At 40.5% G+C, this 26,832-nt stretch overlaps 2 protein-coding genes across 6 annotated transcripts in view; one reads left to right on the top strand and one right to left on the bottom strand.

The window, feature by feature from the left end:
* The window catches only part of DENND4A (DENN domain containing 4A), a 133,080-nt gene extending 114,726 nt beyond the window's left edge, over nucleotides 1–18,354 (top strand). For 2 of the 3 annotated variants that reach the window (XM_027067554.2, XM_053223859.1), the window contains exons 19-25: nucleotides 1,117–1,315; nucleotides 1,561–1,815; nucleotides 2,750–2,867; nucleotides 2,985–3,011; nucleotides 3,475–3,637; nucleotides 3,799–3,863; nucleotides 12,474–18,354. In XM_027067554.2, the coding sequence (XP_026923355.2) occupies nucleotides 1,117–1,315; nucleotides 1,561–1,815; nucleotides 2,750–2,867; nucleotides 2,985–3,011; nucleotides 3,475–3,637; nucleotides 3,799–3,863; nucleotides 12,474–12,610 (964 nt within the window). In that variant the 3' untranslated portion in view covers nucleotides 12,611–18,354. The remainder of the gene's footprint in view (nucleotides 1–1,116; nucleotides 1,316–1,560; nucleotides 1,816–2,749; nucleotides 2,868–2,984; nucleotides 3,012–3,474; nucleotides 3,638–3,798; nucleotides 3,864–12,473) is intronic. The other variant, XM_027067557.2, reaches the window with a different exon arrangement.
* SLC24A1 (solute carrier family 24 member 1) overlaps nucleotides 18,101–26,832 on the bottom strand; it is a 41,070-nt gene continuing 32,338 nt past the window's right edge. For 2 of the 3 annotated variants that reach the window (XM_053223860.1, XM_027067561.2), the window contains 5 exons: nucleotides 26,264–26,355; nucleotides 22,360–22,941; nucleotides 21,548–21,637; nucleotides 20,511–20,677; nucleotides 18,101–19,562 (listed from right to left, as the gene is read on the bottom strand). In XM_053223860.1, the coding sequence (XP_053079835.1) occupies nucleotides 19,313–19,562; nucleotides 20,511–20,677; nucleotides 21,548–21,637; nucleotides 22,360–22,941; nucleotides 26,264–26,355 (1,181 nt within the window). In that variant the 3' untranslated portion in view covers nucleotides 18,101–19,312. The remainder of the gene's footprint in view (nucleotides 19,563–20,510; nucleotides 20,678–21,547; nucleotides 21,638–22,359; nucleotides 22,942–26,263; nucleotides 26,356–26,832) is intronic. The other variant, XM_053223861.1, reaches the window with a different exon arrangement.

A 26,832-nucleotide genomic window follows, 5' to 3' on the forward strand; every position in this document is an offset into this window, starting at 1 on the left:
TGTCTCTTCAGGAATTAAATGAGTACTAACTTACTTCTACTTTGGAATATTTAATAATCTGAGAAAACATTTGGAGCTGCTAGAGGAACTGTAAAATCAAACTAACACTTATACAGTAAGCCTAATATAAGTGAATTTACACTGAAAACAAATGCAGAAATCGACTCCATTTTGGAGGCGTGCCAGATACCCAATCTATATAGCTGGGCAGGTTGAGTCATATAGGTAACTGCATGTGCAAGAGAAAGTGCCTGCAGAGTACTGGTAGGCTGGCGGGACCTGTTTGATCCTGAGTGCTTAGGCAGCAAACTCACAAATCTGTGTGCGCATCTTCTCTCATGATACGTTAAGTACAGCCCTTTCTCTGAGACTAGCTTGTGACTAGCTTGTGACTCCTGAAGTAAGAGGTGCCTATTTTCTCTGCTTTGTATCCTCTGGGCCTGCTGTGGCTCCTGCTGGGATTAGAATTGTCCACTAGGGGCGCCTGGGTGGCTTAGTTAGTTAAGCATCTGACTCTTCAGTTCAGGTCAGGATCTCAGGGTTTGTGAGTTTGAGCCCCACATCAGGTTTAGCGCAGAGCCTGCTTGGGATTCTTTATCTCTTTCCCACTCCCTCTGCCCCTCCCCTTCTCATGCTCTCTCTCTCTCTCAAAATAAGTAAGTAAATAAATAAATATTTTTTTAAAAGCTGTCCACTAAATGTTTTTAATAAGTGAATAACTTTTGAGTATTTAAAGTTCTCTGGAAACTTAACATGATCAGACTACTTAAAAGGGGCACCTGGGCGGCTCAGGTGGTTACGATCTGACTTCAGCTCAGGTCATGATCTCCCAGTTCGTGGGTTTGACCCTGTGATATATATATGATATATATTATATCATATTATATATATTTCTGTTTTATATATATATAAAATATATGTGTGTGTGTGTGTATATATATATACATATGTGTGTATATATATATATCCATATCCTGTTTACCAGATGCAGCTGAAGTAACATCTTTCCTTTGATAATTTTGCTGCATATCCAGTTCTGATACTAAAGAGCTGGTCTTTCTGAATAAAAGTAAATCTAAAGAATGATGTGCTTTTTTTCTTTTGTCAATGCCGAAGCAAATCTAAACTGCTGGAAAATACATGTGCCCGAAGTATTCAGATCCCTGCTGATAGATCAAAAACAGCTGTGTCAAAATGTCCACTATTTCCAATGGCCAGGAGTGTTAGTACTTATGGCCCCTTGGATAAGGAAGACCCTGGAGGGCAGAAACTCATTTCTACAGGCAGCCTGCCAACTACTTTACAAGGAGCTACAGTATGTATTTTGGTGTCTTTTTAAATTTGGACATTGATGATTTACATATGATTTTGTTCCCTTTGTCCTAAATAGCCTTACAGGCTTCAATTTTGTAATTCTCAAGAAGAGTTTCTAGTCTCATGATACAATTATAGTATATTTCCATTTATATGGAAATTATTGACAGGAATTGTTTTGTTTTTTAATTGATTTAGTATCACCAATCTTGTATTTTCTATTTATGTTTTTTATTTATTCAACAGGATTCTTTAGGATTAGAGTGGCATCTCCCAAGTCCAGATCCTATCACTGTTCCCTATCTTAGTCCTTTAGTGGTATGGAAGGAACTCGAAAGCTTATTGGAAAATGAAGGTGATCATGCCATAACAGTGGCAGACTTTGTGGACCATCATCCAATTGTGTTTTGGAACCTGGTGTGGTATTTTAGACGTCTTGACTTACCCAGTAATTTACCTGGATTGATTCTTTCTTCTGAGCACTGTAACAAGTATTCAAAGGTATGAAAATGAAAATTCAATCTAAAAGGCAATGCTATCATCACCATTGGAATATTTTCATATTCCTAATGACCAAAAAAGTATTTTTATGCTAAATATTTTAAATAATTATCGGAATCATTAGATCAATAAAATGCCTTAGTCATATTTACAGATAATTTTTCTTCTCACAGCCTAGCAGTAAGACAAGATCATGTTTTTAGACTCCTGGTAAAATTTACACAGAATGGGCTGTGTTTTCATCATAGCCTCAAGAAGAAACTGTAAATGGCTTTTATGAGAAGAGTCTGTGAGTTGGCCCCACTCATGTCTCCTACCTCCTTCAAAAACGAGCCTTACACGTTTTTAGGAGGATGTCTATAATTCCTTTTTCAGCCATGTGCTACCATTCTTTTCAGTCCTTTAGTCTGAGTTTTTGCTTAACATTTAGATAGGTTGTTATATGTTTACTTGTATTTTTGATATATTGTCCTATAAAAGTGTTTTACTTCTTCATATGTATCACCACCACTAAATCGCCAAGTTTCTACATTCAGGAACTTTTTCTGCCTACTTGTATTCATGTCTGTGATGGTGCATGTGCTTTGGATTTTCAGTACATGATGAAGGAATGACCAAGAGGTCATCTCAGTGAGTTATCTAGGGTAGGGTCTTAGACTGATGTATCATGAGGCTCCTGGATTCCTTTTTCTGTTGACCCCTCAATCATAAGCTGGTCAGGATTAGACCTTCATGGCACCCTTTCTTACTGATCTCAGTCCTTAGTTAAATCTGTTACTTTAGAGATCATTAGCTTCTTGGCTGATCTTCCTTCAGTAGAGACAAAATGCATACAAACCAATCATTTTCTGTTCTCTTTTCTCTCTTGCACACATTTATCCTAAAAAGTATTTGTAAGGATCATTAATGAATATCTGTTGGTTCTTCAACACAGATTCCTCGCCACTGTATGTCTGAAGATAGTAAATATGTTTTAATACAGATGTTATGGGACAATATGAAATTACATCAGGATCCGGGACAGCCCTTGTACATCCTCTGGAATGCCCACAGTAAGTACTGTCACAGAATGCTGACTTTGTTCATATGAGAGTGATCTCTACTTGTTTTACAAGCCTAAACTAATGTATAATAACATTTATTTTACTATACTACTTTTTGTCTTACAGGTCAAAATCGTACTCTTTTATTTGAGAGTGAGTGTTAAGTTTGATGTTTTTAGTGCTATCTTCCGTGGAGGTCAAGGGTTTTTTTGTTTTTTTGGTTTTGTTTCTTGAGTGGTGCTTTGTATGTGCTGAAGGGGTTATGTTTTGTGGAGTTTGCTTTTAGCACATTGCTTGTCCCAGCTGCTTCTTTTTACACATTTGTTTCCATCCCAAGCTGCTGATTTACAATTTCCTCCAGGGGCTGTATTAAGGAAAACAGCACTTTTAGTTTTTGTCTGAGGCCACAGAAAGCTTTAGGCCTATTTTTATCATTATGTGTCTTATTTTTTTTCCCTTTTCTTTTCTTTCTTCATTCTTAGATTTCTGTTCCTTTATCTATTGCCCTTAATTTGTTTTGGGGGCTTTGTAACTTCTTTCATAACTGTCAGTTGCTGCTTAATTATGTTGTCCTTTATACACATTTTCCTTCATTTGCTCTTTTGTTCTTTTGTAGCCCAAAAGTATCCAATGGTCCATTTATTGCAAAAAGGTGATAATTCATTTAACCAGGAACTATTGAAAAATATGGTAAAAAGCATTAAAATGAATGATGTCTATGGACCAATGAGTCAGATTTTAGAGACCCTGAATAAATGCCCTCATTTTAAAAGACAGAGGTAAGTCTGTCTTAAATGAATGTATTGTTCCTCCAAGCAGATTCCTGTTACTGGCTTAGTAATTTGTATGATTATTTCACGCTTAAATTAGCATAAATATTTTGTACAGAATATAGAGACCAATGAGTAATAATATCTTCTCCACTCCTTTTCCCCCCTAGGAGTTTATATAGAGAAATACTATTTCTCTCGCTTGTGGCACTGGGAAGAGAAAACATTGATATAGGTAATCAGCATGATATCTAACATGTAATATTTATAAATCATGATACTGTTTTCAAATTATTTTTATATTGATAGTATTTATTATTTTTATATTAAATTATACTAATATTATATAATATATATTAATATTAGAAGAATTCTTTCTTTGATTTTTTAAATTTTAATGTAATAAATAGATACTTTGATACTTTGGTCACGTTAGTGATAGTAATGTTAAATGATAAAAGCTAACATTTTTTGAAGGCTTATTCTGTGCCTTACACTGTAGGAAGTACTTCCCATGTATTATCCTGATAATTCTCCCCAAAGCCATATGAGATAGGTACTGTTATCGTTTCTGTGTTATTAGTGAGGCATCTGAGGATCCAAGAGGTTAAGTAACTTGAACTTGGGTTTCACAATAAATAACAGAACCCTATTTGAACCAAGCAGTTTTATAAAATTCTTTTTTTTTTAATGTTTACTTATTTTTGAGAGAGAGACAGAGTGCAAGTGGGGGAGGGACAGAGAAAGAGAGAGGAAGACACAGAATCTGAAGCAGGCTTCAGGCTCTGAGCTGTTAGCACACATCCCGATTTGGGACTAGAACTAACAAAATGCGAGATCATGACCTGAGCCGAATTCAGAAGCTTAACCAACTGAGCCACCCAGGCAGCCCTTGAATCAAGCAGTTCTAAATGCCCAGCCATGCTTTTAACAGTTGGGTCATATCACAAATAACATTAAGCTTGTTTCAGAAGGGATATAAGGTAGCTAAATATATATGTCAGGAGGTCCTAAACTTTTTTAACTGATCATCTCCTTCTCCCAGTTACTGTGCTTGACTTCCTTTTGGTTTCTAAGTCTCAGGAAAGGGCAGAAATAGCCCCTGACAGACAAAAAGAAGAAAGAGGTAGCTATCAGGCATCAAGAGACTCAAGAGAGTTTTGGCGTTTTGTCTGGGAAATTCTAATGTGAATAAGTTAATGAAAATGATAATGATACATATAATTCACCTGACTTAAGTGGTATCTAACTTGGGTGCCCTACTTAATTAAACCCACTCCCGGTTAATGAGAGAGTATGCAACAGGCCATACCTTTTAGGTGATTGTATACTATCTTAACAAAATATATCTAGTTATTTAGTGCTAGTCAACACTTCAGTTGACTTTTAGAGTGCCCATGACGTTTGCCACAGATATTTATTAGTCTCATCAGAGTCATATACATACATATATCATTCATACATGTATCATACATATGTATATCATATGTATAGTAAGGTTAGGCCCTATTACAGGCTACTCAGCCAGACCTTAGGGAACATGAATAGAGAACAAGAGTACTCCCTGTGGTGCTGGCTTCCCAACAAGTTCACTAAAGGATGGGAAAGAGCAGGAATTAGTGAGTGAAGTAGAGGGCTTAGAGCAACCATCCCTAACTGGGTCGCTCAAGAGGTTATCACGTGCCATCTCACCAAAGGTGACTCATATCATTGGGAATTGTGTGCTTTGATGCCAGGAGAGAAGTTGTTGAATCCAGAAGCCATGATGTGTATGGGTGAGATGGTGAGCATCTTACAGAATGGAATTATATGTTGGAGTTAAAATTTTTTTTTTGTACTCATTATCTAAAAGGATTAACCTTTATTTAGCACATTCTCCTGAAAAGCCAAATTTATTTAAAGTTTAAAGTCAATTTCCTGACCCCCTAAAATAATGCTGAGAGAGGGAAAGCGTAAAAGGCTTTTCTTTATCTCAGCAATCCGTCGTTTACTTTGTTCTAGCTAAGACCAGCATTGCCTGACCCCTGCAGTGATGGTGTTCAAGTTCCTTATCTTTGTATATTACCAGCACCCCTCCCCCAACCAGAGCGAAATTTGAAAATAGACAATTTTAATCCTCCTCTAGATCTGCTTGGAGATTATTATATAGGTTTACTGGTACCTTAAAGGAATTTACCATTTCATGAATTCAAGAGCTCTTTTCCTCTGACTCTCTGTAGGATTACAGACCTGATATCAGCTTCCTTTGCCAGTTGTTTGAAGGTTTCTGGAAGCATCTGGGTTCTATGGCCTCTCTTTTATGCCCTCACTGGGGGCAAAGCTCTTCACTGTCTATATATGTTGGGTGTCCCTCAAAAAACTATCACTTTCTGTGTAGACCAGAGTTGATGCCCAAGGCAATTTTAGAACCCAAGGGGAAGGATTGGAGACTAGAGCAATAATGGGAAAGAAAAGCAAGTGTGAAACAAACATAAATGAATAAGTAATTGGTATTAGGATGGACTGATGGATGGAGAATCTGGATGTTGAAGAATTAATTTATTGGAGGCTTCTGCAGAGATGTAGATTGGACTATGGGGAGAAGGTACCAAAAGTGCATTGTGACCAGGAAGGAGTGTGGAGAATGACAAGTTTGAAAATAAGGAAGGCTTCTGAGGAAATGACACTAGTTGACAGTGTAGCCAGAATATCAATGGGGGAGAAAACAAACAAACTTTAAAGTTTGTAGGAAGACCCTGAGGTGAAAGGGCTGGCATTTTTGAGTAATGGAAAGGCCAGGGAAGAGAGGGATCACAGAGAAAGGGTAGAGTGTGGGGTGAAATGAGTTTGGAAAAGCAAGCAGGAACTAGATTGTGTGGTGTCTATATGGTCTCCCAACTATCTTGGACTGAATTCTAAGGGCAGTGGGAAACATCTGGGGGATTTTTAAGCAGGAGAGAGACATAATCAAATATATGTTTTACCAGGATCTGTAGTCTATGGAGAACAAATTGTGTGGGGACCCAGTAGATAGTGAAAGGGGCAATTAAGAAGCTAATGCAATAGTACAAGTGAAATTTACACAAGTGTGTTATTTTAAACAAAACCAGTGTTTATTTTTTTTTTTTTTCAACGTTTATTTTATTTTTGGGACAGAGAGAGACAGAGCATGAACGGGGGAGGGGCAGAGAGAGAGGGAGACACAGAATCGGAAACAGGCTCCAGGCTCCAAGCCATCAGCCCAGAGCCCGACGCGGGGCTCGAACTCACAGACCGCGAGATCGTGACCTGGCTGAAGTCGGGCGCTTAACCGACTGCGCCACCCAGGCGCCCCAACAAAACCAATGTTTAAAGGACAAAGAGGGGCACCTGGCTGATCTTGGGGGTCATGAGTTCAAGCCCCCATATTGGGTGTAGAGACTACTAAAAAATAATAAATAAACCTTTAAAAAATACAGAGAGACTGGTTTGATTAGAAAGAAAATAAATCTAAAAAAGAAAGAAAGATTTAAAAGCTGGGAATTGGAAAATTGGCCTTACACTAAAATGGCTTTTAAAAATTTTAGCTGTATAACAACAACAAAACATTTAGCTATTAAAAAAAAAAATGTTTAGCTATAAATCTGAGCCAAGTAGAGATCAGTGTTTGGTATCTTTGCTTGGGAAAAAAAAAGTATGATGCAAAGAAATATAACCAGGGAACGTTGTACTCGAAAGTCACATTAAGTCATTGATTTTCCTAGTTGAAATAAAGGTGGAAAATTTTGGACAAGTTCTAATAATAATAGTAAAACTTAGAAGTAAGGACTATTTGGTGGAAAAGACTAACAGAAGTACAACTGTATTTAACCTGTAATTTTGTTTGTAAACAAATGTATGAATGTGTTGAGCTGCACTTTCCATTAGAAAGAGGAAAAGAATGAATGGATTCAAATTGCATCTAGGGAGTTTTGAGCAGAATGTTGTGAATATTTGCTTTTTAACTATGATGGTTGTGAAACATTGGAAATCATTAAAAATAAGAAATTTGACAAGTGATTCTGATGCTCAACTGGAAATTTAATAAGGTAGGAACTTCTATGTAAATACCTACATAACCTTCTACCTTAAGAAATAGAAAGGGGTGTCTGGGTGGCTCAGTTGATTAAGCGTCCAACTTCGGCTCAGGTCATGATCTCATAGTTTGTGGGTTCAAGTCCCGCGTTGGACTCTGTGCTGACAGCTCAGAGCCTGGATCCTGCTTCGGATTCTGTGTCTACCTCTCTCTCTGCCCCTTCCATGCTCATGCTCTGTCTCTCTCTGTCTCTTGAAAAATGAGTAAACATTAAAAAAAATTTAAAAAAAGAAAAAACCGTTTCCTTTGGGGCGCCTGGGTGGCTCAGTCGGTTAAACCTCTGACTTCGGCTCAGGTCATGATCTCGCGGTTTGTGAGTTCAAGCCCTGCGTCAGGCTCTGTGCTGACAGCTCAGAGCCTGGAGACTGCTTCGGATTCTGTGGCTCCCTCTCTCTCTGCCCCTCTCCTACTCATGCTCTGTCTCTCTCTGTCTCAAAAATAAATAAAACTTTAAACAAAAATGTTTTTAAGAACTAGAAAAAGAAGAGCAAATTAAACCCAAAGCAAGCAGAAGAAAGGAAATAATAAATATTACAGCAGAAATCAATAAAATAGAGAAAAAATAGAAAATATAGGGGAAAACAATTTTTAAAATAGAGAAACTCATCAAAATCAAAGTTGGTTCTTTGAAAAGAGCAATAAAATTAATCTTTGGTTAGACTAAGAGAAAAAGAGAGGACTCAAATTAATGAAATGAGGAATGAAAGAGGAGATATTCCTACCACCCTTCCAGAAATAAAAAGAATGATAAGGAAATACAATTAATAACTATATGCCTACAAATTCAGTAACCCAGATAGGCAAATTTCTACAAAGATGTAAACTACAAAACTGACTCTAGAATAGAAACCCTTACTAGAGCTGTAATAAGTAAATAGATTGAGTTAATAATCAAAAAGCTTCCCAGAAAGAAAAACCCAGGACCAGATGGTGAATTCTATCAAATGTTTAAAGAAGGATTAACACCAATTGTGATGGACTGCATATTGGTGCCCTGCCCCTACTCCTATGTTAAAGCCTTAACGTGATGGTATTTGGAAGTAGGGCCCTAGGGAAGTAATAACATCATCCGGTTGGAGCCCCCACAATGGAGTAATATCCTTAAGAAGAGAGCTATCCCTCCCAGTCATGTAAGGATACAGGGAGAAGACAGCTGTTCGCAAACCAGGAAGAGCGCTCTAACCAGACGCCAGATCTGCTGTTGCCTTGATCTTAGACTTCCCAGCCTCCAGAACTGTGAGAAATAAATGTTCATCATTTAAGCCACCCAGTCTATGGTATCCTGTTATAGCAGCCTGAACTAAGACATTAATCCTTCACATACTCTTACAAAAGTAGAAGAAAAAGGAGCACTTCCTAACTCATTCTGTGAAGCTAATATTATAAGTCAAAGACATCACAAGAAAAGAAAACTACAGAGGAATATTCCTTATTAATATAGGTGCAAAAATCCTCAACAAAATACTGGCAAATGAAATCCAGCAACATTTAGAAAGGATTTTGTTCCATGACCAACTGGGATTTATCCCAGGAATGCAATGTTGGTTCAATACACAAAACTCAATCAATGTGATATACCATATTATTGGAATAAAAGACACAAATTCTCTGGGGCACTTGGCTGGTTCAGTTGGTAGAACATGCAGCTCTTGATTTGGGGGTTGTGAGTTCAAGCCCCATGTTGGTTATAAAGATAAATAAAATTATTAAAAAAAAAAAAGACACATGTCTCAGTAGATGCAGAAAAAGCATTTGGCAAAATCAGCAAACTAGGAATAGAAGGGAATGTCCTCAACTTGATAAAGGGCATTTATGAAAAACCCCAAATTAACACCATACTCAATGGTGAAAAACGGAAAGATTTTCCCTTAAGATCAGGAACAAGACAACATTGTATTAGAAGTTCTAGCCAAAGCAGCCAGGAAAGAAAAAGAAGTAAAAGGCATCCAAATTGGAAAGGAAGAAGTTAAGCTATCTCTATTCATAGATGACATGATCATATATATAGAAAATCCTAGATATTCCACACCAAAAGCAAAACAAAACAAAACCACCTAGATTGTTTGAGTTAATAAATGCTTTCAGCAAGGTTGCAGGATAAAAGATAAAAGATACAAAACTCAGTCATATTTCTGTAACTAGCAATGCATAATCCAAAAATTGAGAGCAATTCCATGTACAGTAGCATCAAAAAGAATAAAATAATTAGGAATTTGTTCAACCAAGGAGGTGAAAGACTTGTACAATGAAAACTGCAAAACGTTGTTGAAAGAAATTAGACATAAATAAATGAAAATACATCCCATTTTCATATACTTAGAAGACTAAAATTTTTAAGATATCAGTACTATCCAGAGCAACCTATAGATTAACGTGCAATCCCTATCAAAATCGTAATGATTTTTTTTTTTGCAAAAATAGAAAAACATATCCTCGAATTTATATGGAATCTCAGAGGGACCTCAAGTAACCAAAATCTTAGAATAGACCTGGATGACTCACACTTATTGATTTCAAAACTTACTACAAAGCTACTGTAATCTAAACGGTGTGGTACTGGCATAAAGACAGACATGTAGACCAATGGAATTGAATAGAGAGCCCAGAAATAAGCCCTCATATATATGGTCAAGTGATTTTTGACAATGGGGCCAAGAACACCATTGGGGAAAGGACAGTCATTTCGACAAATGATGCTGGCAAAACTGGATATCCATATGCAAAAGAATGAAGTTGGAACCCCTTGTAAAACAAATTAACTCAAAGGGAATGCAAGCTGGTACAGCCACTCTGGAAAACAGTATGGAAGTTCCTCAAAAAAATAAAAATAGAACTACCCTACAACCCAGCAATTGCACTACTAGGCATTTATACACGGGATACAGGTGTGCTGTTTTGAAGGGACACATGCACCCCCATGTTTATAGCAGCACTATCAACAATAGCCAAAGTATGGAAAGAGCCCAAATGTCCATCAATGGATGAATGGATAAAGAAGATGTGGTATATATATACAACAGAGTATTATTCGGCAATCAAAAAGAATGAAATCTTGCCATTTGCAACTCTGTGGATGGAACTAGAGGGTATTATGCTAAGTGAAATTAGAGAAAGACAAAAATCCTATGACTTCACTCATATGAGGACTTTAAGAGACAAAACAGATGACCATAAGGGAAGGGAAACAAAAATAATATAAAAACAGGGAGGGGGACAAAACATAAGAGACTCATATATATGGAGAACAAACTGAGGGTTACTAGAGGGGTTGTGGGAAGGGGGATGGGCTAAATGGGTAAGGGGCACTAAGGAATCTACTCCTGAAATCATTGTTGCACTATACACTAATTTGGATATAAATTATAAAAAAAAAAAAAAGAAAAAAACAAATTAACTCAAGATGGATTAAAGACCTAAATGTGAGATCTGAAACTATAAAACTCCTAGGAGAAAACAGGGCAAAATCATTCATGACATTAGATTTGGCAGTGCTTTCTTGGATATGACACCAGAGGCCCAAGCAACAGAAGAAAAAATACAAAAATTGGAATTCATGAAAATTAAAAATTTTGTGCATTAAAAGGTATCAGGAATGTAAAAAGGCAACCCATAGAATGGAAGAAAATAATATCCAGAATAGATTTGAAAAATTTCTAAAACACAACGACAACAAAAAGCCAATTAAAAATGGGCAAGGACTTGAATAGACATTTCTCCAAAGAAGATATATAGGTGGCCAATAAGCACAAGAAAAGATGCTCAACATCATTAATTATTAGGGAAATACAAATCAAATCTATAGTGAGATTCCACCTCACACCATTAGGCTGGCTACTGTCCGCCCCCCCCCAACAAAAACAAAAACAAAAAATAACAAGTGTTGTGCAGATATAGAAAATTGGAACTTTTATACATCATTATTGGGAATGTAAAATGGTACAGCTGCTGTGGAAAACAGTATGGCAGTCCCTTCAAAAAATTAAAAATGGACTTAAAAGCAGGGTCTGCAGGAGAGATTTTTACATCCATGTTCATAGCAGCATTATTCATAATAGCTAAAGTGTGGAAACAACCCATGTGTCCATTGAAGGATGAATGAGTAAGCAAAATGTGGTCTATACATACATTGGAATATTATTCCTCCTTAAAAAAGAAGTTAATTCTGGCACATACTATAACTTGGATGAACCTCGAGGACATTATGTACATGAAATAAGCCAATCACAAAAAGACAAATACTGTACAATTCCTCTTATGAGTGACTTACTAGAGTAGTCAAAAATCATACAGACAGAAGTAGAACAATAGTTGACAGGAGTTGGGGCAGGGGGCAACGGAATTAATGTTTAATGGGTATAGGGTTTCAGTTTCACAAGAGGGAAGAGAGTTGAGGTGGATGGTGGTGATGGCTGCACGTTATGAATGTACATAATACCACTGACCTACAAGATGGTTAAGATAGTAACCTTTGTATTTTACCACAATCTTTAAATTCGAGAAAAAGAATTTTAAAAGGAAGCCATCTTAAAACTTTAAAATTCGTTGATCTGTGTAATCTAGCTCTAAAATGCTGAGAGCTTTGAGGTCCTTGTTTGAGCTCTGAAATTCTGTATTTCTTTAGTTGGCAGAAATGACCTAGAGATGCCTTCTTGGCCTCTAATTGTTTAGTTCTGTGATATTTTAAAATCTTGATTGTTGTTAATATCGAGTATAAATTGCTAAATGCCCTCATTTCTTTATGAATTTTTACAGATGCATTTGATAAAGAATACAAGATGGCATACGATCGCCTCACACCTAGTCAAGTCAAAAGTACACACAACTGTGATCGACCACCAAGTACAGGGGTGATGGAATGTCGAAAAACCTTTGGAGAACCTTATCTTTAAGATATGCACGTGCGTGTATACTTTCAATATGTATTGTATAGTCAGTGTATAAAATAATATTTGGAGATTCTAAACTCTTTCTCTTCGATTTTTGAAAATGCATTTGTAAATGGTTCAGAAAGCCCAGATAGCTCATGTACAGAATGTTCTAAGAAGAGAAGAGTGACAAGTGAAGAGAGAGCCATTTTGTTTCTCATCTCTTTGTTTTTTTTTTTTTCTTTACTTCTCCTGTAACCAGTAATTAAGTATTTTTGTGACAAGGAAATCCCTAGACAAAATTACTTCTCAAAATAAGACACCTGTTTTGTGGTTTCTCTTGGAAGAAACGTGTTGAAAAAATCATGTATGGAACTTAACCAAATGTAAGATCAAAGTATTTCCTGTTTTCATAGACTATTCAAATGTTTTGACCATGAAGTTGTATTATACATATTTTAAATTGTTTATAGTAAGTTGATATTTTTTTAATTTTTAAACTTAATATAGCAAACAAAATGAACTGAAACTTACAAAGCAAGCAATTAAGTGCTTATTTTCCTTGTCTGCTGCTATTTGAAGTAATTAGTACAGCTGCAGATCCTTATATGTATAGCTATCTATATCTATCTATCTATATATATATATATATATATTTTATTACTTGGGAGAATGATTCAAAACTGTCAGCGCTAGTGTCAGTGTTGTGCTAGGATTGCATGTTAGTACCGCTAAGCCTGACTGCAGTGAGTGGATGAAAGCCAGGGTGCGCACTGCCCAGACTGACTCATTGAGCCTTGTCGAAGGAGAGCCGGGGAGGTTCCAAGTCTGCTTCTGCAAAATCAGGTTCAGTATACCATGACTGAAAATGTTCTCTATTGCTAACAGATACAGACAGTACACAGGGATAGCTTACAAAGCCAAAAATCAATTTAGATTTTAATATTCTATACGAACACTTGTGTTGGGAAATATGTCAGACAACTTATTCCAGATTTTACCCTTATTTTAATATCTAAAATGTGGCATATGATGCAGATTGTATCATATTTATCTGGAATATGACCTATTGGAGTATTCTGTTCATATTATATATATATATATATAAATAAATATTCAAGATATTTTTTCAAAAATAGAAAAATAATAACTCTCTAAAAGTACAGCCAGATAGAATTTCCCATATTGAGGAACTTGGCTTTTTCAATAAGCCTTCAGAATCTGAAGTTTATGGAATCTAAAATCCAGAAATATCCAGAAATCAGACAATAAATTGAACGTTTAAACACCATGGGTATTAGAAAGACTCTTAAAAAGTATTTTTAGTCCCATTATTTCAAATATCGCTTTCTTTGGTAATTTCTGATAAAAAGTATTCTTTGGCTATTAGAGTTATTTATAGATTTCCAGTATGTGTGTGTGCGTGGTTGCACACATTGTCATGAAGGAAAGAATTCTCTAGACAGTTTCATAGGAGAAAAATGTGGATGGTTCCAAATCTGGTGTGTAAGCCAGTAGAGCCCAGGACACTTGTCCTGGGGATATCTGAGACTTAGAATCAGTTTAGCTGCGCAAAAACTACCTTGTGAGTTCACACCATTAGTGAATAGCATCAAGCTGAAACATTTCACAGCTTTCTACCCTGGGAAGTAATAGGGAGAGTTTAAAAAATGTGAAATTTTAGTTCGAATTAGTTTGGGACTGACCTTGCTTACTTGAAAAACCTGGTGCTATGCACATTTATATGCCTTTCCTTTGTAAATACAACTCCAGTCTCCTTCACTCTTCTTATCCGAGTTTCACATCCTAAAGGAGTCTTTTGTTCCCTGCATCGCTTGATAATTGTCAACCGAGAGAAACATTTGATAGGTGAGTCTTTTGGCATTGGCAGCAAATATCCCTCCAAATAGGGTTCTGGGGTTCTATTCTGTTTTTGTGTCTGGGGTTTTGTTTCCCTTATAAGAACAGCTTTCGCTGTTGTTTAACTTGTCTTTGACACAAACTATATGTAAGAATTATAGTTTATTGATTTTGAGTACCTAACCAGAAAAAAATGAGGTAAAGCCCATTCGTTATGGTTCAAACTCACATGGGGAAAGGTGAGTATAGTTTTTATCTCCTCCCATACACACAGAGTTTTTGTTCTGTTTTTCATTGGGTTTTATTTCCTCTACTTTTAATTCCCAGGGAATATTATTTGTGCAAATTTAGTCTTTAAAAATAAAACCAAAAACATGAGTAAAAAGTAGTAAACCCTGCTCAAAAGAAAATTAAAATCTAGATCATCCTTTAAAATAACTCTATACAAACTTCTCTTCAATTTTCTCTCTGTTGAAGATACATTTTGAAGAATCATGGCCAACCAATCTTGTTGGAGAGAAATACACTTTTGCTACATTATCTGTCTCTTGTTTTCTTACTCTTAGTTTTGTTTATATGTTTAATAGTTGAAAATAAACCCTGCTGTGTCCTGGTATGACTTGTTCCTACTTCCTCTCATGGTGTTAATGTCATACATTTGTATTTTGTATCTTATTTCAGTATTCCGCTTTCTCTTCCTACTGTCAGATGGGGAATTATGCAGCCTGTTCATATTCTGATTTTTGTCTTTTCTCCCCCTGATTTTTTTTGGGGCGGGGGGACAGCGTGAGGTTGTGATAAATCCCTAAAACTACCAGCTTATTTTGTTTTAAGGTTTTCTAAGATGTTTATTCATTTTTGTATATAGAGAAATGGCCCCTGAAAATGTTGGTTCAGCATTTTTAGTGATAAATACTTATTTTATTTTATGCTGGTCATTACCATGATGCTTATTGAAACTAGCAGGTGTTAGCCTGCTGTATAGAGAAGCTGTTACAGTGTATTTCTAAATACGTTTTAAGTATATGGTTAGAAAATACCCGTTTGTATGGTAATGTGAGGTAGCCCAGTTTTATTTTTATTTTTCCCACTAGAACTTGAAAGCTGCTATTAGGCACTTTATTTCAGAGCAGAAAGGGAAAGAACAGGCTGCCTCTTTAAGAGGGCCCTTGGCCCCTTTGTGTGGTAGAGTTGGTGTGCTCCGTCTTTCCTGTTTGGATACAAGACCAAGTTTTATTTCAGAACTGAACCACTAGCAGTTGCATACCAGTTTACCTTAATATTCTCAGGCTTATTATCTTCTTATCCCTTCACACTAGCCTCTTCCTCTGGCCTCAAAGCAAGTGCATTTGCTGGCTTAATTATTGTCGTTTACAAAATGAGCAGTGCACAAATTAGTATAGGAGTTTGTCTCTCACTCAGGTGTGTGTGCATGTGCTTATCCTCTGAGATGGTAGCAGACCCTCCTGATGAAGTCTCTGCGGCCTTCCCACGGTTGCTGTCGTTTGCATGGCTCCCTCCTTTTGTCTGTAAAGATTTTTTTCAAACATTGTGCTGTGATAGAGCCACTGGAACAACTGACAGAATTTTCTGTAAATGAAATTCTCCAGGCTTTGCCTGATCATCACAGTGAAGACCTAAAGCTTGCCTTTGGTTGCGAAGGCAACCATGTTGTCTTAGGCCAGGGTGGCCTGCTTGGCTCCAGTACCCCCCACTCCCCACCCACACCGGGCAAAGACAGCCATGATCATGAGCCCTCTCTGCACCTTCCACAGTGACCAGTCCCAAAACACATCGCAGGTGGCACCTATGGAGGGACCCTCCCACAAAAAAAGGAATCAGATCCCCAGGGTATTCTTTGGCACGGAAGGCCAGCCAGTTCTTCAAATGTATCTACCAGGCTGTGCCCTACACACTAAATTCCAGTTCCTGACCTCTTTGGTATCAGTCTTTAAAGAAATGATCATTATGATATAGACAACGGTGTCCTAAAGGGCCAAGCCTATAATTTGATGAAAACATTTTCAGATCTATTGATGAAAGTAACCATTTAACCATGTATAGTAACCATTTAAACATAACACCATTTTTCAAAAATTTGGAAGGAATCTTTTCTTAGTACTATATAGAAACTTAACCCATTAAATTAGGAACACCCTCACATTTTTAGAAATTTGACCCAAACCCATTACCAGGGTCATCAAGGAAATGGAACCTCCAGAGGGAGGGAGCAGTCATCTCTGCAGCCACTGTCTTCCAGCTGAGATGCCCAGCTGGGACACTTCAGACTTCCTGGGATGAATGAGTGATCCAGTATGTGTCCCTTGTAACTCAGTAGATCATTTTGCCTACCAAATGAGAGGGCCGTGTCACCATTATCTTGACATTTTAAGATGACTCTTTTTATCCTACAACAGCATAATTCTAATAAACTATAGGCTTATAAATATGACAAAAATTTTAATTTCCAAGCATAACAAATTGATCTTATAAAAGTTACATAAGTTTTCCATCTCCCTGAAATCTCCTTTCTCCTGCCCACCCCAGTGACTTCTTACCCATCCATCAAGACCCAGCTTTCATTTTACTTGACTCTTTCTGTCATAGTGTGAAGTGATCAGATCATCCCTTCTAAGCAAAGAGAAATGCCAAAAATCCAGCAAGCTAATCAGAAAAAGAATGTTAGATCATTAGAGTTGACTCTAATCATGAAATGACTGTCCAACACATTTTCATGACAAAATGTTCCACTGTCCATCACTCCTTATCAGTCATTCTGGGGAAGGCATCAGATCCCACACTCCCAGGTGATGCCCCTGAAGCTAGCTGGAATTAGACACAGATGCCCAGAGTTTGGGCATTGGGGTCACCCTTCTGTAGGCATTGTTCTCTCCTGTTCCTAGGCCATGGCATATGGAGACTGGGCAAATGCAGCAGCAACAGCAATGAGGATAAGTAAGAAAATGGAATGTGAACATGATTCCATATTCTTCTTCTTGAGCATTCTGACCCAGTGACCTAAAGATACAGATGCACTCATCCATGTTGGTAAAATAAAATACCATGGGGACTCACAATTTATTGAAATTTAATAAAAGTCATTTCCAAAGAATGTGAATCCTGGGGTAGTGAGGCCATTAATTAATCAGCCCATCTTAAGAGATGGATTATGGACTAAAGTATTTTCAGTACAGCCCTTCAACACCAAAATGTTTGATTTTTTTTTTCCACATCACATCTGTCCTCTTATATTCCAGTCTGAATCCTCTCACGTTTGTAATTAAAGCCATATTTGCCATCATTATCTATAGTCACCTGAGCTCCTTTTGCTCTGAAACCAGGAACACGGAACTGCTTCATTTCTAATGGTCCCCTAACTGAGTGCTAGTAAAAGCAGCAAGCAGTGGTATTTAACATACAAGCACTTCGAATTGCACAAGCACTGCTTCAATAACCACACAATTTTTAAAAACACAGAAGTCCTTTACACTAGCTATTAGAAGTAGTAATACTCTTTTTCTCACTGTGTTGTCATTATGTTAAGCATTTTTGGAATTTCTCCTTTGTAATTGCCTTAAGAGCCACATGTAAGCCACACGGGAAATCAATCTGGCTTTATCATCCAATGTAGGTTGGCATACAGAAGTAGCATTGCCCCACAAGATCTCTTACTTTATATAGCAGACTTGGCCCTACTGATTTTGGACTCTTTTTAAAATCACTCCCCTGGGGCGCCTGGGTGGCTCAGTTGGTTGAGCGTCCAACTTCGGCTCAGGTCACGATCTCACAGTTTGTGGGTTCGAGCCCCGCTTCGGGCTCTGTGCTGATGGCTCAGAGCCTGGAGCCTGCTTCGGATTCTGTGTCTCCCTCTCTCTCTGCCCCTCCCCTGCTCGTGCTCTGTCTCTCTCTGTCTCAAAAATAAATAAAACATTTAAAAAAATAAAATAAAATAAAATCACTCCCCTTCTGACTCACTAGTAGCATTTGTCACTGTTAGGTGAGCATATGCTGGAGGAGCAAAGTCAGGACAACTTTGTATGACTGTCTAATCCCCCAAGGCGACTACTTGATGGAGACAACACTAATTTGGATTTTCTAGTAAGTACATATTTTTAAATAGCCCTCCCTAATATCCCACCCCCCTTCTGGTACAACGGCGAATTATACATTTTCATTTGGGGGGCTACTTATTTTAATTTCACGTTTCAGAAATGCAAAAGAAGAGCTAAGGGAGTCTTTTTAAGCTATCAAATATCAGTACACATTTTACTGGGCTACAGTGTGTAATGATCATTGATTCCTGTTATACTTTTTTTTTCCGAGTCTTAGCTCCTTAAACCCACCAATAACTGGACGTGTAATGTTTACAAACCTGGTAGAACCTCGTGTTTTAAACAGAAAAAGAGAGGACGGTAAGTTGCAGTGTGTGCTTGGGACAGGGGCCAAAGGGTGGGGTGTAGACCACATCTGTGTCTTTGGATCAGCAGCCTTTCAGGAACGATCAGGGAACTGTGGGTATAGGGGCTTGTCCTGCTACTGTGCCTGTCCCTGCCCTCACCCCCAAATGATCCCTCATTCCGAAAACCCTCTGGCTCCAGAGGTCCTTCTGCTGGCCTCCATGTGATAGCTGCCAACATCAGGCAGGGGTAAAAACGCCATCCCTCCAGAGGTGAGACAATCCACAACGAGCTGCGGGTGTTTCCAAGGCTAACCTTCAGTCCCCGATCACATTCCCATCAGTGGCTCTTTGCCACTCTGGTCTCTCTCATGGACCATGTTCATTCTTTTGTTAATGTAACAAGAAGTATGGTAGCTTCTGGCATGGTTTTCGGATCCACGTCCATTGTGAGCAACAGTGACTCTGCCTCAGACAGATACAGGACAGGAAATGATTCGATCTTCTAACATCACACTGATTATCAGGAATACAAAGTAAAGGAGGAACATTGTGAAGCCCAGGATCTTGTTCATTCTCCATTTGCATGATGCAATTGAAGAGATCACAAACAGGAGCATGAGAAAAAGCAAAACAATTGCACAAAACAAGCCATTGCTGCTGACTGGAACAGGCTGTAATCCATTGATAAGAGAGAACAGCAACCAAGGGACAGGCAGGCTGCAAGATTGAAGAAACAATGTGAATATTCTGAATGTCTGCACTAATCCCATAAACATAAACAGTATTTTACAATTTACAAAGCACTTATTTTTCTACACACACAAGAAAGCTTATGAAATAGAGCAGAAAATAATAGCCCCATTTCACAGATGAGGAAACGAAGTTCATGGAAATTGAATTACGTGCCCAAGGTCTCACAGCTAATAACAAGGAGTTCTATATTAAAACCGAAATTTTCAGGGTTTGAGTGGGCATTTTTTCTTTATAATTCATGACTTTCCTATGAGTAACCCAGGTGAGCTGATGTGTGACTCTTCCATCTGTAAATTTTTGCCATCAGTCCTAGCTCAGGCTAACGTGTCTTTACATTTAAATTAGCCTGAGCTAGGACTTACCATAAAAATTTAGAAAAATCAAAGCCACCACCCAAATCCAGGATATGCCTGTGGAAATGAAAATAGCCCAGAGGTTGGGTTCTGACAAAGTTGGGAGGAGGGGGCAAGAGAATGGGTACAGGAGGATGCGGCATTTGCTTGTTTAGACAAAATGCTTTTAGAGCCTCTGAGCTGGCAGGATCCCAAACACAAAGGAGCAGAAGTATCAGCGAGTGAGATTGAGTCATTGCTCCTTCCAACCCCACTTCCACCACCTTGGAGGTCAGTGAGCAGAGCATCTGACTGAATTTGGGAATGAAATTTAAAGGACTTTGTTTTTCGATTCATCTATAAATTCTAGTCAGTTACATTTCAGACAGCATTTTTGTTCTGTTATCCCCTCAGGCTGTGATGAACGAAGGGAGGACACTTTGATGCCTAGTAGAAACTAATAACATAAATGCCCTTTTATTCCATGTATAAATAATGAAACAGAAAACCAGCAGACAGAGCCAACACCATGTTTTCCAGTCATTCTTGATATGCCTTGGAAAGCAACTTTGCCACTCACCCCACGGTGATATCAAATATGTTACTGCCCACAGAGCTGGACACAGCCATGTCTCCCAGGCCTTTCCGAGCGACAATCACACTGGTGATGAGGTCAGGAATGGACGTGCCTGCTGCTAGGATCGTCAAACCCATGATCTCTTCTGAAATCCCTATTGTTTCACCAACCTGGTAAAAAGTAACAGCGATGATAAGCCATAGCAACAGCAAATGGAAAAATCTGAAGCTCTTCAAAGCACCAACCACATGCTACTTTGTGCAAACCCAACACTTTTCCGGAGAGCTCGGCATACTCCCGCGGCCTCGGAGGGAGGGTATGGCGAACCGACAGATGGGGAGATGGGCCACGGAGAGAAGGAGCAGGGTCCCTGCTCAAGGCTGCAGGGAATGATGCAGCTCCTTTCTGGAGTACACGTCTCTCCCTGATACAGCTGTCACTGATATTCCAGCTATAACACCTGCACCTTCTCAGAACTGCCCCTTCGAACACCTGTTTGTGTCACGTTTCCATCTCCAGAACCACAGACACCTGCTATGTGCCAGTTAGAGGCTGGAGATAGAAGTATGGGCACCACAACACTGCCCCTACCCTCAGCCTACTGAAAGAAAAAAGCTCGTGAACAATTACAAGTAGAACAGGAAAGCAATGGGCACTCAGAGGAAGACTCACTGGATGCCAGAGACAAGGCAAAATTGAGCTTGCTCTCGCAAGTGTGTCCAACATTGCCAGGTGGGGAGGAGCAGGGCATCCATGACAGAGAAAGCCTGGAGTAAGGCTAATAAGCAATGGTCAGTTGGGTCAGACTGTGAAGGGCCTTCTATGTGAGGCTACAGCATGAACATTAAGACAGAAGAGCCGCACTTGAAAACACTACACTCACTGGAAGAAAAAAGGCAAATTTGACCCTTCGTAAACAATCTAGAAACTACAAAGTCACTTGAGCCTCACCGTTCCCTGGGTACTGGCCATTGACCCTGAAGGTAAAAATTGTCCTTGGGCCCCGCTGACGTTGAATGTAGTTCCTGCTGTTCACTCACCTGGTGAGCCCACCAGACCATGAGGTATGAGAAAATGGCTATCCACACGATGGATCCCAGGAAGGTGATAACAAAAAACTTCCTAGACTCCTATTTGCAAGTTTGAAAAGGAAGAGAAATAAGTTGCAGATGCTAAAGGTCATTGGCCCTTCTGAGGGAGCCCCAGAATCAGGGACGGGATCTGCTGAGTGAGTGATGGAGAGGATCTGGGGATGTGTCAGCTGAGATCTGGATCTCCAGTGAGGACCCCGGGATGGTGGCCTGCAGGGGAGTCCAGCCAGCAGGGCATTCAGCAGTCACCAAACTGAAGAGGACTGTTTGCTTGCCCTAGAGCCAGACTTGCCTAGGTGTTTGGTTTGGTATCTGCCACCTCCCTCCTACCCCACCCATCTCTGGACCTAGAGACAGCGTATGGATGGCCTTTGGGTAGGGTATGTTAGCACTTTCCCTATAAATGAGAATACTGGGTAGAAACAGTACTTTCCCCCTAGGTTTTCAGAATATCCCTGGAAATACAGGGGCAGAGTGGGGACGTCTTGGCATCATTCCCATATTAAAATCGAGAAACTGAGAATAGGAGTTGAGGGACCAGATCACATGCTTATAGTGATGGAAATAAGCATGTCTTAGGGCCTCCCAGGCCCACTGGTATGTCCCCATAGGTGCATGGTCCCATCTGGAGCTACAAGTTGCATCCCAGATACTCTCTGTGGTTGAGCCCTGCCAAGCTGATTTGCCCTGTCTTCTCACTTCTTGAGCGGGAGTGCCTAGAGACTCCACAGATTCCCTGGGGTACAGCTGGGCAAACTCACCAGCCTCCGGACATCAGGCACTGTCAACCACAGTGGGAACACAATGGGCAGGAGGAAGAGGTAAATGGCTTGCTTCTGCCTGGTGTCGGGCCACTCCAGGGACAAAGGCTCCTCATTTGCCTCCTCTTCTTCCTCATCGTCCTCCTCTTCCTCATCGTCCTCCTCTTCCTCATCGTCCTCCTCTTCCTCATCGTCCTCCTCTTCCTCTTCGTCCTCCTCTTCCTCTTTACTGTCACCTCCATCACCTCCCCCTTCACCATCTGTACCTTTCTCGTCACTTTTGGCTTCACCTTGACTCTCAGCATTGAATTCCTGCTCTTCATTTTCACCTTCATCAGCTTTCATTTCACCCTCTTCTGCTTGGAGTTCACCTTCACCTCCACCTTCATCAGCTTTCATGTCCTCATCTTCTGCTTGGAGTTCACTGCCATGTTCACCTTCTTCTCCTTCTGCTTCAATTTCACCTTCACCTTCCAGTTGAGACTCACCTCCACCTTGCTCTCCATTTTTGCCTTCACCAGGAGCTTCACCCTCTTCAGCTACTATTCCACCTGTGCTCTCAGCTGCAGCCACATCTCCTCCCTGCAGTCCAAAGCCAACAAATTAATGTGTAATAACTGCTGGGTTTGTTTTCCCTCCCACTTTTCCCCCACTTTGTTGTTGTTGCTGTTCTCAGAATGGATCTAAAAACTTTAGGAGGAGGAGAAATCATTCAGCAAAATTCCTCCACAACCACAACAGTGGTTGTCCTTTCTTTATTTGATTATTTTCAGGGATGGAAGACTCACCACCTAAGGCACCCTCTGTATCTTGGCAACTCTGATTAGAGTCCATATTTGTAACAAGGTTCTACTCTCTGTGCATAGGTTGACTCTTTGGAGCCACACAGAACAAAGCTAATCACTCTTTCATGAGGCAGCTCTTTTCCCTGAGTTAAAGATTCCCAGTCCCTTCCTTTATTCCATGCTATGGCCTGGAGCCTCCTCCCCATCTTGGTGAACTCATTCTAGTTAGATTATACCCCATGAGGAAGCTTTGAAAACTGAAACAGAACACCACACATAATAGGATCGGACCACAGAATGGAATAAGATTATCACTTCCCTCTCTTGGATACCTACTTCCATTAATGTTGCCTAATATTGCATATCTTTTGGTGGTTACATTGCTGAGCCTACTAAAACTTCTAAATTGTTATATTACCTTACGTATGTAAAACTGTGATGGTAATACCTATTTACTGGGGGGTTTTATGTGCCAGGCACTATGTTAAGTGGCTTCAATAATAATAGCTAGCACTTACTGTGTCTCATGAGTCAATTAACTTATGATATAGATGGAATTAAACCCATCTGACAGATGGAGAAACTAGGGTACAGAATAGTTAAATAACTTGCCCGTGGTCCACACAGTGGTCCACATGGTGTAAGTGATAAAGTTGGGATTTGTCATATGGATAGTCCAGCTCTTGGCCTCTTAACCACCAAACTACCCTTCTTCGCAAATGCCAGGGCTGAATGAGATCTTTGGTTCTCCGTTGGGGAGCTTAGTATAAATACTAATTTTCAAAATAAGTTAATAAAATAAAAGAAATCCAGATGTCCTGGCCCCTCCTGGACCAACTGAATTAGAATCTCTGTGATGAGAACTAAGCCAAGAATCTATTTTAACATGCTCACAAGTGCTCCTAATAGATGCATTTGCAGACCAGTGTTTGGGAACCAAACACTGTGACTCCATGCACTCTAAAAGGCATTGATTCTGAGTGTCCTCAGATTAGGCGCCCAACTAACCTATAGCAACATGCCTGGCCTGTCCCTTGAGCAAGTGACCTGCGCTGTGTGCTCATAGAGTATGTCATCTGTAACGAAGTTCACACAGCCAACCCCAAGGGATACTCAGTGATTCTGAACTCCACTGCATATTCAGATCACCTGAGGGTTTTAAAAACATTCATACCCACCCCAGATACTCTAACTTAATGGTCGAGAGTACATTTTTTTAATTTTTAATGTTTTTTATTTATTCTTGAGAGAAAGGGAGACAGAGCATGAGCCAGGGAGGGGCACAGCAAGAGAGGGACACAGAATATGAAGCAGACTCTAGGCTCTCAGCTGTCAGCACAGAGCCCGACACAGGGCTCGAACCCATGAGCCGTGAGGTCATGACCTGAGCCGAAGTCGGATGCTCAACCGACTGAGCCACCTAGGTGCCCCTGAAATACTTCCTGCCCTCCCTCCCCCAGCCCCATCAGGAGAGAAGGCTTACTGGGGGAGATGACAAGTCACTTAAATAGGTGTGGGAGTGTCTGCCCAGCCTGCACCCTTTTCTCTGAGAACTGTCACCCCTAACACCCTCTGAATGGGTGGCTCCATTCTGTGTTGGAGTCAGAGCACCCCAGCACTCCCTGTCACAGCTTAGACACAGGCTGGATCCCTGACCTGTGACCTGGTTTAAACAGATTCTCTCTTCTGAGACTGGGAGCCGGTCATCGGTTGACCCCCATAATGGACTGGGGCCTAGAGTGGTGCTATGTGTGCTAATAAGAAAGCAAATGCGGGGCACCTGGGTGGCTCAGTCGGTTAAGCACCCGACTTCGGCTCAGTTCGTGATTTCACGGTTCATGAGTTCAAACCCCACATCAGGCTCCGAGCCTGGTTGGGATTCTCTCTCTCTCCCTCCCTCTCTGCCCCTCCCCACTCGCACTCTCTCTTCCCAAAATAAATAAAAATTGAGAGGAAAAAAAGTCTGCACACAGGGAAGGGAACATGAGGGAGCAAAGACAGACAGTGAGAAGCCACCAGGGTCACAGCTGCCTGCTTAGAGCTGGGGGCAGTTCTTTGTGAAATGGAGCTTCGCTTCTGGCCCTGGGATTCCAGGAGATCTCTCTGTCTCCTCTTAATCCCTTGTACTTGAGCTGGCTGCAGTGGGTCTACTCAGGACACTCATGATACCATCAAGAGGTCTTCGACACTAAACCCAAAGTTGCTGGCTTAAGGATGAGGTATAATTGACTATTTCTGGGTGGCAAACTAAAAAAACAAACAGGGATGGAACCTGCAAACTAAATGCAAGTCTATCACTGACCATCATCGACTCCCTTTCTGACTGGGCTGCTGGCCCCACACCCTCGCTGTCATCTCTGAACCCTTACTGAGCACAGCCGCGTGTGCCAGGCACCGCACTTCTCTCTGTGGGACAGACCGTTCAGGAGTGCATCCTGCCCTCAGGAACTTCACTCAGCAGCGAGCTGAAGGAAGAGAGACTCCTAAATGGAGTGCGGGGAAGGCAGTGATAAGAGCCCTGGGACAGGGACAAAGCACATGGGCATTTATTCATCAGATGGGGGTGGGGGGCCAGGGAAGCTTGAGGGCAATGGAGGCATTTACAGTGGCCTGGAAAGGTGGGTGAGGCGATACATGCAGGTGGGGGGATACATGAAGGGGAGGAAACCAAGGTCCGGAGGCAGAAGAGCACGGAGACAGGAGTCCAGTGTAGCTGGAGCGTGGTGGAAGAAGAGGCTGTGTGGCTGTAAAGGCAGCGGCAAGCCCTGTAGACAAACCTCAGGGGGTTCCAAGGCATGGAGCTACGCTTTGAGCTGCCTGGTCTTACTGCCCCCTAGTTTCTGAAAGACCCCCCCAACAGTTATTCCTTATGTTCTCCTAGCACGTGACCCGTGGTGGCACATTCTCGTGTGCATATACCGCACTCACACTAAGGTGTTAACGGTGAATTAACTGGCCCCATGAGGTATTATTTGATCTTCAGAGAAAGGGCCATACTTACTTCAGAGGAATGAACCTCAAGCAGCATTTCAGACCTTCAAGAAGGAAGACTCTTTGGTCAGCAACTCCTTCCCTGGGCCTGTTCAATCCCCTCCACCTGGGAAGAGGCTCGTGCCTACCTGACTGCCAGGATCTTCCTCCTGATCTCCCTCAACATCTGGAGCAGGGGCTGGTGTGACCGTGACCGCAGGAAGCTTGGCTGACTCCTCCTCTTTAAAGGACAAACATGGAAAAGATCAGAAGAGTGTGCCAGTTTTTGAGGGCAGCTGGCAGAGCCAGTGTGAGGGGCTACAGGACGCGTCCACCCCAGGGTCTCAGTGAGTTTGGGGAATTTCTTGTTGTTAGGAAAAGTAACATGATGTGATAGGAATTATTGTTGCCCTGTCCACAGAGATACCTGCAGATAGGACAGCCGGGAACTGGCCATCCTTGCTCCCCCTGTATTCACACATATTTCCATCCTGACCAGTGGGGCCAGGGATCCAACCTATAAAAAGCTTGGGCAACTGGGACCAAAGAGAGGGCAAAGCCCCAGCCCTCAGGGTCTGACCCTGCCCCCTACCGCCTACATGGAGAGGATCCTGATGACTTCAAAGGCAGCACAGCAGTTTGGAAGCCTTGAAATAGGTGGCAGGGAAGGGAGACTCAGAAAGCCTGGAGAGCCGGGTTTAGGAGCAGACCCTCTCAC

Source organism: Acinonyx jubatus, chromosome B3 (assembly GCF_027475565.1).
Source record: "Acinonyx jubatus isolate Ajub_Pintada_27869175 chromosome B3, VMU_Ajub_asm_v1.0, whole genome shotgun sequence".
NCBI classification, from domain to species: domain Eukaryota; kingdom Metazoa; phylum Chordata; class Mammalia; order Carnivora; family Felidae; genus Acinonyx; species Acinonyx jubatus.